A 19,409-nucleotide genomic window follows, 5' to 3' on the forward strand; every position below is an offset into this window, starting at 1 on the left:
CATTTATGATCATATCATGAATTCTGGCATTGGTTTATAAGGTCAATTTAGGCCTTCTGGAAAATTTGTCTTGTATACCTTCAAAAAGATGTTTATAAAATTAAGAAATTAAATATGAAGATAATTCAGTCAAGAAACTTTTTTGGAAATACACTCTCTGATAGAGTCAGACATTACAGGTTGATTCAGCTTCTCTCAATATAATGACATATGATTTTTTTACTTAAGTCGTGAAAAATTGAAATAAAAAATACACACTTAGGGCACCTGGGTGGCTCAGTCGTTAAGTGTCTGTCTTTGGCTCCGGTGGCGTTCCTGGGGTCCTGGGATCAAGGCCTACATGGGAATCCCTGCTCAGCTGGAAGCCTGCTTCTCCTCCCCCTGCTTGTGTTCCTTCTCTCTCTCTGTCAAATAAATAAATAAAATATTTTAAAAATATATAAACTATTATACCCCATCATTAGTATTTTCTCCCCCAAACTATAATGTTTTTATTCTGTTTGGGGGAAAGGGCTATATGAATCTTAATTTCTAGGAATATACTGCAACTCTGAACTTAACGGAACTAAATAGTATCAACCTGTGGAGGTAGGTGGGTGCAAAGTAGATGGACAGTTACTGTCTTCTAAAAGTAAGTGATTATGGGATGCCTGGGTGGTTCAGTCAGTTAAATGTCTGCCTTTGGCTCAGGTCATGATCCCAGCATCCTGGGATGGAGTCCTGCATAAGGCTCCTTAATCAGTGGGGAGCCTGCTTCTCCTGCCTGCTGCACCCCCTGCTTGTGCACGCTCTCTCCCTCTCTGACAAAATCTTAAAAATAAATAAAAGGTGATTTTGGTGATTTGGGGGTACCTGGGTGGCTCAGTGAGTTAAGCATCTGCCTTTGGCTCAGGTGATAATCCCAGGATCCTGGGATGGAGCCCCGGGTCATCTGAGGACCCCTCCTCAGTGGAGAGCCTACTCCCTTGCCCCTGGCCCCCTAATCCTCCCCTGCCATGCTCTTTATCTCAAACAAAATCTTTTTTTTTTTTTAAAGGTGATTTTAAGTATATGGTTCATAAATTCAAAAACCATATTCAACTTCCATGTGTATAGTAAAAAGATTACAGATTAAAATCAAGAATACCTTACTATATTGTCAGGTTTCAGGTTCTTTCAGAACACTGGCCAAAAACTTAAAGGGTCGAGGTTGATTGCATGTTCATTACTGTTTGATCTTATGTGTACAGTGAGTAGTTTCTCAGAAAAAGTGTAACTGAAACACGGAGCAAAATAACTTCTAGTTTGTAATTGTATGAACTAAAGGGCTTCATAAAGGTAGATTGAGGAAAAATGGGAATACTCTGCTAAGACCACCTGTTTTCTAAAGAAAAAACTACATTCTAGTTTTCTTAGCTTATGCTGATGATATAGACTTAAAATGCTGTTAAGTTGACTCTAGTTTCAAGAAAAATCTCAGTATAAAACAATCTTCCAGGCGCCTGGGTGGCTCAGTGGGTTAAGCCGATGCCTTCGGCTTAGGTCTTGGATCAAGCCCTGCATCGGGCTCTCTGCTCAGCAGGGGGCCTGCTTCCCTTCCTCTCTGCCTGCCTCTCTGCCTACTTGTGATCTCTCTCTGTCAAATAAACAAAATCTTAAAAAAAAAAAAAAAATTAAAAATAAAACAGTCGGCAGCAGCTCTTCCTGCCCACGGGTCCTGTCCCCGTGCTTTAATAAACCACCATTTTGCACCAAAAAATAAATAAATAAATAAATAAATAAATAAAATAAAACTCTTCCAAGGGCGCCTGGGTGGCTCAGTTGGTTAAGTGTCCAAATCTTGATTTCAGTTCAGGTCATGATGTATCAGGGGCCTGGGTCAAGTCTGGCTTGGCCTGCCTCTCTCCCTCTGCCTGCGTCTCCACCTCCCACACCCCCAGCATCCTGGCTGGGGCTCACATGGGCTCTCCCTCAATCAATCAATCAATCCATCCTTTAAAATAAAGTAGTCTTGTGTTCGCTTTGGCAGTACATAAACTAAAATTGGAACGATACAGAGAAGATTAGCATGGGCCCTGCACAAGGATGACACGCAAATTCGTGAAGCGTTCCATATTTTTTTATGCTGAGTGAAATAAGCAGAGAGAGTCAATTATCATATGGTTTCACTTATTTGTGAAGCATAACAAATAGCATGGAGGACAATGGGAGTTAGGAGAAGGGAGTTGAGGGAAATTGGAAGGGGAGGTGAACCATGAGAGACTATGGACTCTGAAAAGCAATCTGAGGGGTTTGAAGGGGCAGGGCGGGTTGGAGGGTGGGGGAACAAGGTGGTGCGTATTAGGGCACAGATTGCAGGGAGCACTGGGTGTGGTGCAAAAACAATGAATACTGTTACACTGAAAATAAAAAAAATTAAAAAATAAAAAGTAGTCTTCCAAGAACCAAGTGATAGCCTATTTCTTTTAATAGTGAATTAAGTAAATATATTGTAACAGCTTTTTGGGAGCAGGATTAGACTCATTTCTGTTACATTGGTGAGGCACTATCTGTTTTGTGAAAATAATATTTCACAACTTGAGAAAAGTATTCTGTTGAAGACGTTTTCAAAATTGACCTAAGCTATGTAATTGGTCAGATTCTCCTGGGAGATCTTCTATTTTAAAAATGAGAAGACATATTATTTAAGTTTAACACATTATGAAATACTTATACAATTTCGTAAGAACCTTACAGAAAAACGTTGATATTCAGCATTGTCAGTAAACTTTCAAATGTTGGCCTTAAAATATTACATGTAGCTAAATTAAAAATACTAATGTTCTAGTTTTGTTAAGATATTCCTTACAATTTTTAATGGATATATAAAGTCCAACCATTTTTGGTATTGTAATTCCCATCTCTTACCATATAATCCACTAAATGAGGGTTTTTTCTTTTTAATACCACTTAAAAACATGATGCATGAAAATTTTTATTCTAAAATATCTCATATAAAAGCACTTTATACAAAGGTCTGACCTGCCTGTTAGTAGTCAAATATAACTCATTAAGAGGTTCTGTCAACCATACTTTTTCCACCCTCTATTTTGACTAAAAGGTTATGGCTTTTATATGAATATTTTCCATCACAGAAAGTGGAACTACATCTTTTAAGGAGTAATTTTAAACACTTTTAGCTCTCCATTAGCACCACTGGTATTAATTCAGCATTAAAGGCCTTAAAGTGTAGGAACCAACCAAGAGTTAAAAGAGTTTTACACCTTTGTGCCCTCCTACTCCCAAAGCACTTCAATGCTAACCACCCCTTCAGCCATCCCCTTTCTTCTCTTACATACGTATTTCTTTTCACTGCTTGAAGTTCAAGTTGTTCCACTTTAGACAATTTAACTTTTCTCTCAAACCATGGGCAGTTATTATAAATCCCTTTCAGAATATGTTTCCATCCACCTCTTTATTCTCCCTAATTAGAGCATCTTCAAGCGTTAACATTTTGTCAACATTAACATTAAATGTTGACTGTCACATTTCCCAAATAAGCCAATGCTTAAATACATCAAATACATTTTCCTCTTTCAGTTATTTACAGTGGCTTTGGTTTTTCAGTCATTAATTAGAGTTGTTCTATTAGAAGTGTGATTACCAACTAACCAGACTACCTGAAAGTGCAAAGGAAAACATTCAGGAGATTTACAGTTTACAACCTCAGAAGATAATTTGTGTTGTATGCTACATGTAAGCTTTTAGAATTATTGGCATGTACTCAACTGACATGTAATGTTGGAGTGAACTAGTAAAGCATCTTTAATCTTCCCAAATTCTATTAACATTTTGTTACAAAACTCTAGTAAAAAATAATTTTACAGTGAACACCCATATACCCACTACCTAAATCCTACAATTAACAGTAAATTATACCTGCTTTTCACGTATATATCCATGTATTTTCCAATTATTTTAAACTTAATAGTAAAATTCTGAAAACTGGAGTGCTCATAAGTAGGGTATTCCAATTAGCTAAAGAGTGATCCAGAAAACCTTAGTTGAATAACTCTCATGAAACTAATTTTTTCTTTTGAAATTTAGGTTCTGGTCTCAAGCATCAGATTAATGGAATTTAACAGACACAGATGGTTAAGAAGTATACAGTGAGTAGGACCACTGGAAAAGCTAATGGAGAAGGGCAATCTCATCTTTGACATCAACCCTTTCATTCTAAAATTTGAGAACAATAAATGCCTGATCACTTAAAGAGTAAGGGTAATTTTAACCATTGACAGCCTTTATTTCACAGCAGGATGATCCCCCCAAATTGTAAATCTCCAAGGGTTTTTTTTTTTTCTTTTTTTCTTTTTAAATACTTTATTTGTCAGAGAGAAAGAGTGTGTGAACACAAGCAGGGGGGAGGGGCAGGTAGAGTGAGAAGCGGGCACCTTGCTGAGCAAGGAGCCTGACTCGGGACTCAGTTCCAGGACCCTGGGATCATGACTTGAGTTGAAGGCAGACACTTAACTGAGACACCCAGGCATCCCTCGAAGGTTTTGAGAAGAAGAACCAAAGCTCTCTATAATCCCATATTGCTAAGTACAGTACAATAATAATCTTTCTATTTAAAGTTCTTCCTGTTAAAAGGCAATTTTGAGTTCAATTTAAATCAAACACTGGCATGTTGGAAATAATCAAAAGTCGTCAAACTGTCTTCTACCTGCCATCCCCTCCTCAAAATTCTAGACTGCCAGGAACACATTTGTAATTCGGTTTTGACAACTAATAAGGTTACTCTCTAATTTTAGAAAAAAAGGAACTATCTGTAGTAACTTAGGAATAGCTACGTATGTATGACCAGCTTTGGAGGAATTTGGTTAGTACCTGTTATCTTTACAACCAGATACAAAATACCACATATTTTCTGCCACTTTATGATTAGGTTAGGAAAAATTACTTTCCTGAATCCTTTCTTATACACAAAAGTTTTAACTATGTGAATTACTAGAGAAATGAAGTATTTTCATCATTATTATTTATCAGTATCTTTTAAGCTATTATATTCACAACACATGATTTAATTAAATGGAGCTTAAGTAGAACACGTAGTCTCCTTTGACAAATATGCACATGCTTTTCTATGTAGGTTACTTCTGCCAGTTCTCCCATTTTTTCTTTCTACCATTACTTAATTCACAGACTGTAATTAATGCATATAATCTATGATAAACTACTCCTCTAACAAAGAACTTTAATTTGTGTCACCAATTCTACACTAAGGGAACATTACTATAACTCTGCTTTAGAAAATGAATTCTAAGATCTCAACAATGAGCCTCATAAATGCAGCACCTTTTATAAATCTTAAATTGTAATTCTGTTTGGGGTTATAAGACAAGTTTAAGTTTGACAAATACAATTCCTGGATGTTAGGAACATTACTTGTATGTTTCAGCATATTTAATTTAGAATTCCAAGATAATTGCAAAGGATATGAAAAGTAACTTAATCTGAAAACTTCAGATTTTAATCTGAAAACTTCAGAGATTAATTCAAGACAATCTAATCCAAGAGATTTAAAAAGGGGTTTAGTTGAAGCACAAAATAGATGATCTTTAACCCTAAAAAACAAAAACAAAAAACTCTATCTACCCCATACCTTCAGAGAATCCTATCTAAAACTTTCAAGAAAGTTTCTTTCAAAGGTTAAATTTTTATGTGTTGATAAATAGCATTCTATAAAATGTACTCTCAAATTTCCTTTCTAATTTAAAAACAAGTAGTTTCTGAATTACACATGACTTGTGTTTATACACTCTGCCATCTCATCTCACAACAGAGACATTCTCTTTGCACTTGAAAACTGTTATATTTGGGGTTTTTGAAAGATTTATGGATCTAGAGAAAAGGAAGTACAAAAAAACAACTTTGAGGAGTTAACTCAGAGATCAGATGCTCAGCAAGGCAGGCCTGTGATTTTATTTTATTTTTTTAAAGATTTTATTTATTTATTTGACAGGGAGAGTGAAATCAAGAGTAGGCAGAGAGACAGACAGAGGTGGGGGTGGGTGGGAAGCAGGCTCCCTGCTAAGCAGAGGGCCTGATGCAGAACTTGATCCCAGGACCCTGGGATCAGGACCTGAGCTGAAGGCAGAGGCTTAACCCACTGAGCCACCCAGGGGCCCCAGGCCTGTGCTTTTAAAATGCATTTAGTTCAGCAATGTCTTTCAAAAACTTAAAATATATGGGAGGAAGATGAGACCATTAGCCTTTCCACACACAAGTGTAAGTAAATATGTTTGATTCCCTTTGATACCTGAATCGGGTATCAGTTGCATAAAGGGCATGGAAACTGGGGAGACTTCCAACCTCTAAATAAAGGATCATGTGTATTCAACGACATAATGGAGGGTCATTAGGAGATGGGAGATGCACTAAAACGGAAGTATAAAAGGTTGGGGGCACCTACCTGGCTCGGTCAGTAATGCAGCATGCAAATCCTGATCTTGGGGTCGTGAGTTTGAGTCCCACAATGTGTGTGGAGATTACTTTAAAAAAAAGTTATAAAAGGTCAGTTTTACCTAGTCTGAAATCTTGGACTATCAAAGAGTAAATAAGTTTTATTACTCCCTTCACCACCTGGGCCCCCCTGCTATCAGAATTCAGAACTTGAATTGGAGCTCTCTCCTAACATAGACTTTTACAGGTAGGTAGAGAACCAAGTACCATTTACCAGTTTCAGAGGAAATACTTTTTTAAAAAAAGATTGATTTATTTATTTGAGAGAGAGCATGCACGAGAGGAAGGGGCAGAGGGAGAGGGAGAGAATCTCAAGCCAGCTCCAAACTGAGTGCTGAGCCCAGATGTGGGCTGGAGGTGGAGCGAGATCATATGACCCTGAGACCATGACCTGAGCCAAAACCAAGAGTCAACGCTTAACTGACTGTGTCACCTAGGAGCCTCCAGAGGAAATACTTTTGAACTCAACAACTAATTTACTGTCATAGGTGAAATTCAGAGTCCACAGGAGGCAAATGGGATGAGGTCAAGAGTACTGGTGAAGGTTTTAATTAAGCCTTCTGAGAGAAGTAGAGAGGCTACCTAAAGACAAACTACTTCGGTTCCGTTTTCATGCTGTAATTACTGCTTCTGTGCACTATTACTAAAACCGTACTTCTAGGTCTGACCTGTCTTCTACTTGCTGTGTATTTCCATGTGGATAGCTCACACACCCCTCCACGCTCAACATGCAAATCAAAAGTGCCTTCCTCTATAATTTGGATCCCCCTCCAGAGTTCCCTAATTGCCAGTTTTGTCTTCCTAATTGCCCAATTTAAAAACTCTTTTCTTACCCTCCATGCAATTGCTCAACGCTTAATTCTACCTTCAAAACATCTCCCAAGTAAGTCCACGCCTGGGTATTCCCTCCAATAATGTCCTTAGGCTCATTTCTCTAATTTTAAACTACCAACAAATCCTTTTTCCTCAGGCTTTCCCTTTCCAAACTGTTCTCCATATTTTCACCAGTTTTCTTTTTGAAGCAGGAATCTCTTTCCCTTGCTCATAAACCTTTGACAGCTCTGCCATTCTTGCAGAATAAAGTTGCATCTCTTACTACATTCACGACCCTCAGGTTGTTACCACAGTACACCTTTCAGTATATTGTTTCTTTCTTTGTGCTTATCTTGAGCTACTGGATACTCCCCATCAATTTTACACCACTGTCTATACAGACTTTTACCTCTGACCATTAGTTTCCTTTTCTTTACATGTCAGATACTATGTCAAATATCTTAAGGCCCAACTCAATGCTACTTCTGAGGCGTCAGATTCCCAACTAGACAATCCCTACTCACCAGAACTCCTCACTACCTTCTGGAAGAAAACAATGACTTCACTTTTGTTTTCACCTCTTCAGGCATTTGTTGTTGCAGGGAAGCGGAATGCGGTTTGCGTTTTGGTTAGTTGTCATTTCTTCCCCAGCCACCCATATACTTTCAGGGCTGCCATTTATCCTTGTTTTTCCTGAACATAGCTCACACGTTAAGCCCCCACACATTAAACTGTAGGCATGCTGCTCAGAAATGTCACAAAGGAGCTGGGAAATGTCAAATAAGGGTGGGGAGGGATGGCTGAGACAGTTTTATTTTCCATAAGACAGGGACTCTGTATTAGTTTGTTAGGAATTTTTATAATCTTATAAAGAAATGTGTTATCAAACCTGTGCAAGAATGAACCATTTTCTGGAATCAGACTGGGAGAGAGGTCAGATCTAAAGCAACCCATTAGTTTTAATATTTACACATTACTAAAAAAAATTAAAATTGGTTACCAGTATTGAGGGAATTTTCAAACTATGGTCTGAACTTCTAATATGAGTTTTCCTAACTATTTTTGAAGAAGGTATTTGCATGTATGTGAGCAGGAATGGAGCCACATACAGAATGTGAACATCAGATAGAAGTTCCTTTGCATCTCTAAACCCTTTAGCTTCTTTTCTAGAACTGATGTCCCCACTCAAAAAACTTGCCTTTATACCACCTCTTGAAGCCCTCAAATTTCAAAAGCAGTCCCTTTTTGTAACCTCAGGCCATTTAGTATCTTTTTTCCCTCCATTTCTGGGAAGAACCAGTTAATAAGGCAGAAGAAGGTGGCTTTGAGTGAGGACAACCCAGACCCTCCCCCAGATATCTAAATGCTTTTGGTAACATGCAGGGGATTGAGGGACAGGGCATCCAGAGTCTAGCCTACCACAGCCACAGCTTCTCACAACCTTAATTTCACCATTTTGGGTGGGTTGTCAGCTGTCCCAGATCCATTCTGGGACCTGCTGCTGGGGGCAGAAGCACTGGGATAAAGTCTAGATTTTGTTTCTTCTCAGCACCGAAGTTGAGTTAGGGCTTTTAAAGAGGGCAGGTAAAAACTAAGTAAGTAATGGGTTTTTTTTTAACACAGTCTGGAACCACATGTTAGAGAAATACAAATGGTTTTCCCCAAGTGTAGCACGACTGGATCCCATGGTTGTATAGCACTAGCTTTATACTAAAATATTGTGAAAGTTAAGGGGTAATTATAGTCTAGTTGACCCCCGACTAACAGGGGGGCTAAGGAGTGCCAACTCCTGTGCATTCAAAAAATCCCCATGTAACTTTTGATTCCCCCAAATCTTAACTATTAATAGTCTGTTCACCAGAAGCCTGCTAAGTCGCTGTATTTTCTATCATATCCTGTCTTCTTACAATGAAGTGAGCTAGAGAAAAAAAATAAATCATGGTATTTACAGTATTGTACTGTCTATATAAAAATCCATGTCTAAGTGGACCAACAAGTTTGAACCCATGTTATTCAAAGGTCAACTACATGCCTAACGACCTGAATGCCAAGGCACCAGGTGGCTCCGTTGGTTAACTGCCTGCCTTCAGCTCAGGTCATGATCCCAGGGTCCTGGGATCAACGCCTTGTTCAGAAGGGAGCAGGCTTCTCCCTCTCCCTCTGCCACTTGTGTTCTCTCCAATAAATAAAATCTTTAAAAAAGCAAAAAAAAACTACCCTAAAACCTGAATGCTGGTCCTGATAAAATATATACTATTTGCTTAAAACATTCTAGTGTTTCTCGTTCATAAACCACATAAACCACCTTAAAAATTTATATTTTAACTTGCAAACCCCCTTTAAGTCTGGAAAGAATTATTCCTGTCAATCTTTTAATAGTGCAATTTGATGTTTTATTGCCTTTTTTCCTTTATCTGCCCACAAGGACACTAAAATACTTAGCACTAAGATTAATGCAAGTAAAAGCTCTATGGTGTTAGTATCAGCAGTGTCACTTTACCAGTGTTAGTTGAGGTATCAGACTACACACCTGTCTAAAAGCAACTTCAGTATAAAATACTCTACATACGGATATATGCAATGGCACTTTACTATAGAACAAATTTCCACTCACATATAAACACTACTAGTTAAAATTTATACCTGAAGTTGGTGAATGCAAAGTGTTTCCTTTATAATCCCATAAAACCAGTTATAGGAACACTGGAGGAAAAATGTCTTAAGACTTCAGTAGAACAGCAGAGGTGGTTAAATAGATTGTCCTGCACTACAGTGTGAATTACGTTGAAACCTAACCTACAATTAATGGTATTACAAAGTGAAGACCTTGGGAAGGAAGTAGGTTAGGAGGGTAGAACCCTCCAGAATGGATTAATAGCCTTACGAAAGGGGCCCAAGAAAGCTTTCTCAACCTTCCTGCCATGTGACTTAATGGACGCTTTATCTATGAACCATTAACTGGATTCTCAGACTCGAAATCTGGTGGTGTCACTATCTTGGACTTCCTGGGCAACGACAGTGAGAAATTTATAAGCTACCCCGTCTTTGGTACTGTTACAGCAGTCTCAAGGGACTAGGACCACTAGCAGACTAGCATCTTACTAGAATACCGAAACTATTCAACTCTATTATTTGCTAATACCTTTAACTGTATCATCCATAGTGTAGTTCAGCCAATTTTGTTTACTCTTCAAACCATAAAACCTATTATTTTATCATCTATTTCCTTTACTTAGAAAATCTTACAAAATTTTGCGAGGCCGAAAGCTTCCTGTATTTCGTTGCATTTTTTAAAGCCAGCTGTATGTAACTTGTATGTCTTAAGCATAGCTTTCTCAGGGTGCCTGGGTGGCTCAGTAGGTTAAAGCCTCCGCCTTCAGCTCAGGTCATGATCCCAGGATCCTGGGATCCAGCCCCGCAACAGGATCTCTGCTCAGCAGGGAGGCTGCTGGCTGCCCCTCTGCCTAACTGTGATCTGTCTGGTCAAATAAATAAGTAAAATCTTTAAAAAAGTATAGCTTTCTCTATATACATAGAAGAATGAAGCATTTTCTAGACAGGGCCAAAGAATGGTTGGCTGGTATGTGCCATGTAAACAAGACTGCAGGCACTTACATTGAGTTTAGATTTTGTGGTGGCTATATTAAGTTTTCATACCCTCCCGGCACAGCTAGCTCATCAATACCAGTTCTAAGGTTGTACCCACACCACCTACCTTTGCACATCCAGAAAGTCTCCCCTACTGTATGAATCAAATGAGCATTTGACTCTACAACCTAAGACTCTTCAGTTTCTTTTCTTGGAAGGATGGTAATACCTTTCTCAACTATTCCACCTTAAGAGAATCTTATGTACCTTTTATTACCCTTTTTGTATGTCTGAGAATCATATATACCCTCTTAATAATCTTTTCATATGTTAAGTATTGCCTGACTACTCAAAAAAACTTTCCTTTTGTTTCAAGATAAACCTTAGCTTTGTAGAACTAAAAAACATACAGGGAAAACTTGTGCTTTAGAACAAAATTTGAATTTTAAAGTAAAAATACATAATCTACCATATTTATCTTTTAGCAAACATTAAGAGGTTCAGAATTGCCACCTCTATTTTAACATAAATTATGCTTGCTTTGGTTCAAGAACCACCATTCAAAATCATTGTAAATTTAGTGAGCCAAACGTCCTTTCTTTCACTGATATTATAGGGAACGTTAAACAATGCTTATAAACAGTTCATATATAAAAATGTATTGTAAATTATAAACTAATCAGTTGTACTTCTTACCACAACCATTCCCACTATAAAATGGGGAATTCCTCCCCTGGGAGGTAGTAGCATTAAATTATTGGACTCTAAATTTCAGAGGGAGGAAGGACAATTAGTGCAATACTAAGACATTAGTAAAATGGAAAAGTTAAAACCCATCTCCTAGTCATACACTCAAACACGAAAGTCACACACAAAGAGTCAAGACTAGTATAAAAGGGGGGGCCAAATTATTATTATATTTAAAAATTTGATTACAACCAATTTTGTTGGCATTGAAACTAGAGGTATTTTAAATTTGAATGGATAAACCAAAAACCAGAAATTAAGTTTGGTAAAAATGGGAACAGGAGTTTTCCAGTAATTACAGATTAGAAAGCAGAAATCAATTTAGAGAAACACAGACAAACCCCATGTTTACAATGATTGTGCCACGGATTTAAACTTCAGTAGTGCATTAGTAAACTGTTCACATTTAGATCTTCACCTTGAGATTACATAGCTGTTCTTTAAAAAAAATCTCATTACCTTGTGCAAATAAATCGGTCTTCCATGTGCCTTAGCACACTTAAAATTTCTCCATTGTATATATACAAAACACCTACCAACTGGTAGGGCAAAATACATACTTTCATAACAAAACTATAATGTACCTCTCAAGTATGAACAATATACACATAATACATGGTATACAGTATTTACAAAATATAAAATATAATACAAGTTGTTTATAATTTTTTTAACTCCTCTTTTGCACTTTTATGTTACAAGGCAAATTTCCATTTCTGTACCAATTTTCTTTTCAAGAGTCCAGGGATTTTGAAAAAACTGTTTAACAGACATACTGCAATCTGAGATCTAAGTTTGAACTTTTAGGAGCGTTTTTAAGTGTACTGCCATCAACTCCCTATTTTGGTTGGAATTTTCAATAGTGCTTCCCATCCAGTGACTAGGAGGCTTTGGAAGAACACTAGGAGAAGGTGGATCACTAAACTTTGCCCCAGCATAATTTTCCTTTTGGTTCACTTCAGTTAGAAATGCTGATTTCTTCAAATGCATATTTTTAATGTTCTCAGTATTTTTAAAAGGCTTTTTTTCCTGCTTCTGGAGTAAATCAGATGAAACAGAATCCTGCCAAAAGTTATTTTCATTTCTTTTTGCAGAGGTGATCTTGGTTAGTGGTAAGTTATATTTGCTTTTCTGTCTGTTTATCTTTGGTTGTTCACACAAGTGTATACCATGAACAAGCTGGCCGTGGGGAATGGCAATTTTCTCCGATTTTCCCATCTTTGATTTTAAAACCTACAAAGACAAGGAACATAAAAGTGAATACAGTCTCATGACAGAAATTAGTCACAAACCTCACACCATGTATTTAATGTTTTCTTCTCCTGGACTTTAATTATGGTCTGGATTAAACATGTATGTGCTCGCTGCACTGCACTTATCAAATAAGCAAACTCTAAGTTTACTACTAAAAATATAATCATTACTATCACCAAGTGTCAAAGGGAAAATCCCAAAGTAACCCAAGTTCATCATTCTGTAACTGTAAGGAAGAGTAATGAGCTACCTTCCAAACATATACATACTAAACGTGTCAGTGATTTTACACTAGGATGTGTTTAAGAGAAATTTTCACACGCTTTCATTTTGATTGGCTGAATCTGGTTAAAAATAAAATCTATGTTCATAGATTACTATTTGTCTTTTAGTCAAGTCTTTTTAAAATTATTCCAGATAAAAACTTATTAGCAGGAACTAGATTTTAAATGACCAAGTGTTTTGGTAATGGTTACTAACTACACAGTAAAGTTATCTCCCAGTTTTGGAAAACAAAATTTCAGAAATTCAAATATTAAAAATTTAAATACTAATCACTTTTTGTCTTTCCCTGTTATATCTACTTACAGCAAACACATGACCAGAAAATTGTTCCCACCAGCTCCTACTTCCTGGTTTAACAAATGCTTCAAAAACGTTGCTACACCAATTCTAATCACTTTTCCTAACTCAAAGTGATCTTTATAGGAAACCACGACCGGATGGAAAAGTATGCAGTACTTAATTCGATCACTGCCTTTCCAATACCTGTAGTATGGTAGGGAAGCGGGACCCAAAAAACAAACGCTGGGGTGCAAGGTAACATTCCATGTAATTGCCAGAGTTCCCTGTTTTAACTGTTCTAGAAAATAATTATTACTTAACTAGGAAACAAGTAGTACGAGAGTAGACTATTAGCTTATCCTGTATCACAGAGCCGTGGCATTTTTAAAATTTCAATCTAATGTAAGTAATCACAGAGGTCAAATCTCCTCCCCACCCCCCAAGGGCACAGCGAGAGAGAACCTGCCAATCTCCAATCTCTCCAATATTCTTCCAACGAGAAATGGCTGTAACTTGTTCTCATTTTTAAAAATATCTAATGTTTTATTTAATTTTTTACATTTATTTACTTTTCTGAGAGCGAGCAAGCACACAGGGCCGGGGGGAAGTGGGGGGTGCGCAGAGGGAGCAGCAGACTCCTCTAGGAGCAAGGTGCCCGATGCGGGGACTGGATCCCAGGACCCCGGGATCATGACAAACCGAGGGCCTAAACTCAACCAACTTGAGCCACCCAGGCGCGCGCTTTTCTTTTCCAAGATTTTATTGTCAGACACGGAAGGAGCACAAGCAGGGGGAGCAGCGGACTCCCCGCTGAGCCGCGAGTCTAACGCAGGGACTCGATCCCAGGACTCCAGGATCGTAACTTGAGCGGGAGGCAGACGCTGAAACCACTGGCCACCAAAGCGTCCCCACTTACTTTCATTTCTTTTAAGACAGTGTAAGTCACTGAAACTGGAAGGTTTTATTTTGCTATAGAGGTCAATTTCGTATCATTTTAGCGATTTAATCTCGTTTGAGAGATTTCATTTTATCCTAACCCAACAGCATGGCAATCGGGTGGCTTAACGTCAACTTAACTTTTCTAAAAAGTTTCCTCATTCTGGACACAATAAAACCACCTTCCACTAATAAGGCCTACTACAGCACGGACTGGAAATAAACCATCCCATTAATCTAACAGACGAACACGCAAAAACATCGTTTCAAAGAGGCAAGAACTGCCGCCGCTCCTGCCAACTTCTGAAGTTAAGTAGAGCTAAGCAGGCGGGTCGGCGAGGGGCAGAGCCCCAATCGGGCCAGCGCCGCGCACGCAGCACCTCTCATCTCAGCAAAAAGCCAAAGGCAATGGAGCCGCTCGTAGCCTACTCCAAATCCCCCAACAGGGCGGTGAGGAAAGTGCACGCGCGCCGCCGACTAGTCTTGCAGCTGCCAACGGTCAGGTAGCTGACGGCGGTCGCCCACCCCTTCCCCTACCACGGCCACACGGCCTAACCTCCTTCATGAGCGCCGGAGCGCTGCACACGTAGCGCGCGCTGACGTCAGCCTCCCGCGGGCCCCTTCCATCCCCCACCCCACCGCACGCCCGAACGCCGAAACCCCCTGGAACGGCGCCAGCCTTCTAAATTGGGGCTGTTGCTGGGGCGCAGCCGCTCCTCTCATTGGCTGGCTCCCAGGAGCCAATCAGCAGCGCCAGCGCATGCCTTCCCCCTCCCCCTTCTTCCCCCAGCTAGAACAGAGCGGGCGTCACGGAAACTTCCCTCCCGAGTAAACAGCCGCCCCTCACCCCGGCCCCCCCGTTCCCGACCCCTCAGAGCAGGGCCCCAAATTCCAAGGCCCGGCCCGTGCCCGTCTAAGGGCCAGAACTCAACAACCTCCATGTCCCCCTCGCGGTCCTTACCTCTCTTCTGAACAAGGGCTGGCCGGGCGCCGCGGGCGGCAGCTGGCCGGGGAAAGGGCTCGCTTCCTCAGTTTGGGTTGCGGCCGCAGGACCTGGGGCCAAATTGGCCGCCTGGTCCGGGACTTCCTGCGCTCCGCTCGGGCCCGTCGCGGGGCTCCGCCCGCCCTCGAGGCTCGGCCGGTGCTGCTGGTACTGATGGAAGCGGCTGGGCAGCTGCCCCGCCGGGCTGGCTCGCACCCTCTTCTTTCGCCGCTTCTTTGGCGCTGCCCGAGGGGTGCCTCCCGCCGTAGCTAGACTACAGTTGGACAGAGGTGCAGGGGCGCGAGGCTGCGGGGTCAGACAAGGACCGTCTCCCCCGAGGAAGTGAGGGAGGAAAAGGGTAGGGGGCAGTGCCCGGGGGTCCGGGATCCGGGGTAAAGGCGGCGGGGCCGTGGTCACCATCGGGAGGGCCCCGAAGTAACCGCGGGCGGAAAAGCCCAGAGACGCAAGGCGGCCGCCCAGGACAAGTGGCTCCCGCTGGGGAACGGAGACGACGGTCATAGCTCTAGGAGGAAAGTGGCTCAGCAAGAAGAAAAGGAGGAAGTGAAGCCAGCGATCAAAGGGCGGCGGCGGCGGCGGCTGCTGCTAAGAGAGCCCGAGTGGAGCGTGGACCATGGTTCGGGCGGTGGCGGCGCAGCAACAAACAGCTTCAGCCTCAGCGCTGAGTGTTGTTATCAGAAGCTCCGCCCTGTGCCCGCCCACCTCCCTCCAGGAGACCAATCAGAATGCGACAGAACTGGCCACGCCCCTCTGGCTCTCCCTCCACCGCCTCCGAGAGACACACACAAACAACCAGCTTGCTGCAGCCCCGCACAAAGAGCACGCACTGCGCAGGCGCTGCCAACGGGCTCTTTCGGGAAGAGCCGGTCCCGCGAACAATGAAGTTCCGTTTCAGCCCCACCTCCCCCACCCTTCTCCTTACTCGCCCCCGCATCTTGCCCCGAAGGCAGTGATGGAAGTGCGGGATCTAGGCTGAATTTGGAAAAGGGGATGGGGGCGGGAGAAAGAATCGAGAAACATCAAGGGCCCTGATGCTTCCTCAGTTGCTGACCTTGGGGATGTATCTGTTTTATTTCAAGCCTAATGTAACAGTATTGGTTTTTTTTAAGATTTCAAAGTACGTTATAGGGGTTTCATTCTTAGCAATTGTGAAATCAGTCCACATTTAAATTATATTTGGGCGAAGTGCGACTTACGTTTTTGGGTTTTGTTTTTTGTTTTCATTTACTCGGGTCACCAACGCTGTTCGTTAGCGACAGTAAAGAGTAAGAACGGAGTGACTGAAATTGGCTCCTTAGTATATAAAGAGTTCCCCATAAATCCGTAACTGAGCAGTGGAAATGTTACTGTCCTTATACTTGAAGAACTGTGAGACTTTGAGATCACAAAACGGTGCCTGACAGAGAAGAAGGCAAAGGAAGAGGCTTGCGTCTCAGAGGGAGAAAGTGAAAGGCTCTGCAAACAGTCTTGTTTTGCTAGCGGTGTGTTATGGAAATCTCGCGCAGCGTCCCTCCGCACTGCGCTCACACACAAAATATCGTGGCTATTTTATCAAGTACTTTGGTGGTAGAAACTGTTCTTTACATGAATTGTGTCATTTGAACTTCACAACATCCCTAAGGAACTGGTACTATATTTTAGCCCCATTTCATGGGGGGGAGGGGAGACAGCTTTAGAAAGGCAAAAAATCCTTGTCAAACATTATGCAGTAAGTTAATAGAATTTGGACTCCAGTCTAGGGATGGCAAGATCAAAGTGCGATAGGTCTTTAGATCACCACAATAATCTTACACTTCTCTATATCCTTGGAGCTTCTAGCAAATATTTTTCAGCTTTGTGGTGCTTGATAAATGTTTTATGATTGGTAACAAAGTTGGACAGAGGGAATATCTAGATTAATGCTTCCAACTCTTTATGCAAATGGTATAAAACCCTTGTAAATTGAGGAAGATCTGTATAAACTTTTCAAATGATAGTCCATCATTAATGGTTGCTGGGTTTTATCATTTTTGCTAGATTTTACTCATTCTTGGGTTTCCAACAGGTTACATATAGTAAGTGCTCCTATTCACTGGATGAATGGGAATCCTATACTTCCAGAGCTGTGACAGATCTTAGAGGGCCTTTAATTCAAATCCTCTGGTCTGCAAATTGAAGTTGGGTTCAAGAATGGCCTGGCAAGAGTTGGTGGAGAAGAACAGGCAAAGATTATGGAGACACTAGAATGATGTGGTTCTTTTGTTTTTGTAAGAACTTTTAAAAATAAATAAAAATTAATATTTTAAAAAATTGTTTTAGTAAGAGTTTATACTTTCTCAAAGCCCTTTTTTATCTAACTCGTTTTATTCGCACCCTAATCCTTTAAAGTAGATAGAGATAAGTTCTATTTTACCTTTAATGTAAATAAAGACTCTAAGGATAAAATAACATACCAAAGAGTCACGGAATGAGTCAAGACTAAATCCCTTGAACTCCTAATGCCTAGTCCTCTTTTCAATTTGCCACAAGGCCTAAAGTTTGGTTTTTGTCTGGGGCAATATCACACTGTCCCGGAGAATAATTTACCTTCCAGGGAGCTGCTAACTGGTAGTCAGTTCCAAGGGGCCCTTGATGGAAGACACCTATTATTGTCTGTGTGTATCTCTTGGGTGAACCTTAGAGTTATTACATTGTATGTAGTTTATATTTTTTATGCCAAAAGGATAGGCCTCATGTAAGACTCTGGATTCTGTGCATTAAGGAAGGTAGCCTTGCAGCTGTGGCTGGACAATGAGTGCTAAACTGGTGCCTCCCACAACGAGGGAGCTGGAATGGATCACCAGAAGAGAATAATCCAGGTTTTAAAAAACCATATTAATGGATTTCATGTTATTCTTTGTGTATAGTTTGCACAGATCCTTTGTCTTTAGGAAAGCCTAATTTTAATACTCAAACCTGGTTTCATCTGTGCTAGATGATATAAAGGAAGAGGTCAGATGCTCTTGTCTGGGCCCAAACGGTGAATCGTGGATGTACCAAGACATGCCAAGGGTAAAGTAAGTTTTGGGAGGACTCTCAGGGGTCTTGAAGACTTTTGTTCCAGTGCATGTCTTGGTTTTATTTTGAAGGCAGCAGTTTCTTTAGAGAAGGTTTTTTTTTTTTTTTTTTTTTTTTTTTTTTTAAATAAACAATTGAAAAGTAAACCAGGTAGTAAAGAGCAGGGAAAAGAGGTAAAAACCACGTATGAAATAAGCAGCTTATGAGCCTTAACATTTCAGAGCCTTCTGAATTCCCCTGCTCTCTCTCCAGCTGACCTTTGTCTCTGATTTTACTTCTGTCCTTCTCTCGCTTTCTCTGCCTTGAATATCATCTTTCTGTTCTCCTTCTTAATATTTTATTTTAATATTATTAAAATAAATAATTATTATTTTATTTTAATATTTTTCTTTTCCCTTCATTGTGGCTTTAATTTTATTTCCTCTACCTATTACTGCTTAAATCTTAAATGTCTAAGCTCTAAGGACATGTGTGAAAAGAGGAACACTCCTAATTTACACTTTCCTTACTGCTCAAATTATTCATCTTTCATATCTATTAAATAAAATTCCTCTAAACACTGAACACAACCAGGAAATCAAAATGTTTAAACTTAACAACCCAAAAGTTCCCTGATGTTTAAGTACTGACCACAAGCCTTATTTTATCAGCATAGTCTGAAAAATTTAGTTGAGATTATTAGGTTTATATTTAGAAGCAAACAATATGCACAACATTTCACAATAATGACAAAATTGGTACTTAAATGCTACTAAAGTATCACTATCACAGATTGAAATTAATGTCTTTGTTATCCCTATACTTATACCTTTCTGGAGTGGCAGTAATTTCACCACATTTATTTCTTAAACTTTCCTAAGAGGGGCAAGTGGGCCTGTGCAGGTTGTACTTTGCACAAGGGTTCCTGGCCAAAGGCGGAAGGGAGGCCTGAAATACAGCTCTCTCTGCCATCTTTCCAGGGTATACCTGGAAGAAATCTTTTTCTTAT

At 40.2% G+C, this 19,409-nt stretch overlaps 1 protein-coding gene and 1 non-coding gene across 2 annotated transcripts; one reads left to right on the forward strand and one right to left on the reverse strand.

Moving 5' to 3' along the window:
• Window positions 1–1,992: 1,992 nt before the first annotated feature.
• On the forward strand, window positions 1,993–2,099 carry LOC131834897 (U6 spliceosomal RNA). The gene has a single exon (XR_009354991.1). It is a non-coding gene; the product is annotated as a U6 spliceosomal RNA (small nuclear RNA).
• A 9,676-nt stretch (window positions 2,100–11,775) lies between these two features.
• Window positions 11,776–16,049, reverse strand: PNRC1 (proline rich nuclear receptor coactivator 1). The gene is made up of 2 exons (XM_059177106.1): window positions 15,347–16,049; window positions 11,776–12,864 (listed from the first exon to the last, which is right to left on the reverse strand). Exons 1-2 carry the CDS (start codon window positions 15,884–15,886, stop codon window positions 12,421–12,423), a joined length of 984 nt encoding a protein of 327 aa, XP_059033089.1. The 5' UTR covers window positions 15,887–16,049; the 3' UTR covers window positions 11,776–12,420.
• Between the last annotated feature and the right edge of the window lie 3,360 nt (window positions 16,050–19,409).

Source organism: Mustela lutreola, chromosome 6, assembly GCF_030435805.1.
Source record: "Mustela lutreola isolate mMusLut2 chromosome 6, mMusLut2.pri, whole genome shotgun sequence".
In the NCBI taxonomy this organism is placed as follows: domain Eukaryota; kingdom Metazoa; phylum Chordata; class Mammalia; order Carnivora; family Mustelidae; genus Mustela; species Mustela lutreola.

Excerpts from the sequence above, each read along its gene's own strand:
- PNRC1 (XM_059177106.1), bottom strand. The coding sequence starts at position 15,886 with ATGACCGTCGTCTCCGTTCCCCAGCGGGAGCCACTTGTCCTGGGCGGC. Across the intron at positions 12,865-15,346 it reads AGCCCTTGTTCAGAAGAGAG|GTTTTAAAATCAAAGATGGG; the intron begins GTAAGGACCGCG and ends TTGTCTTTGTAG.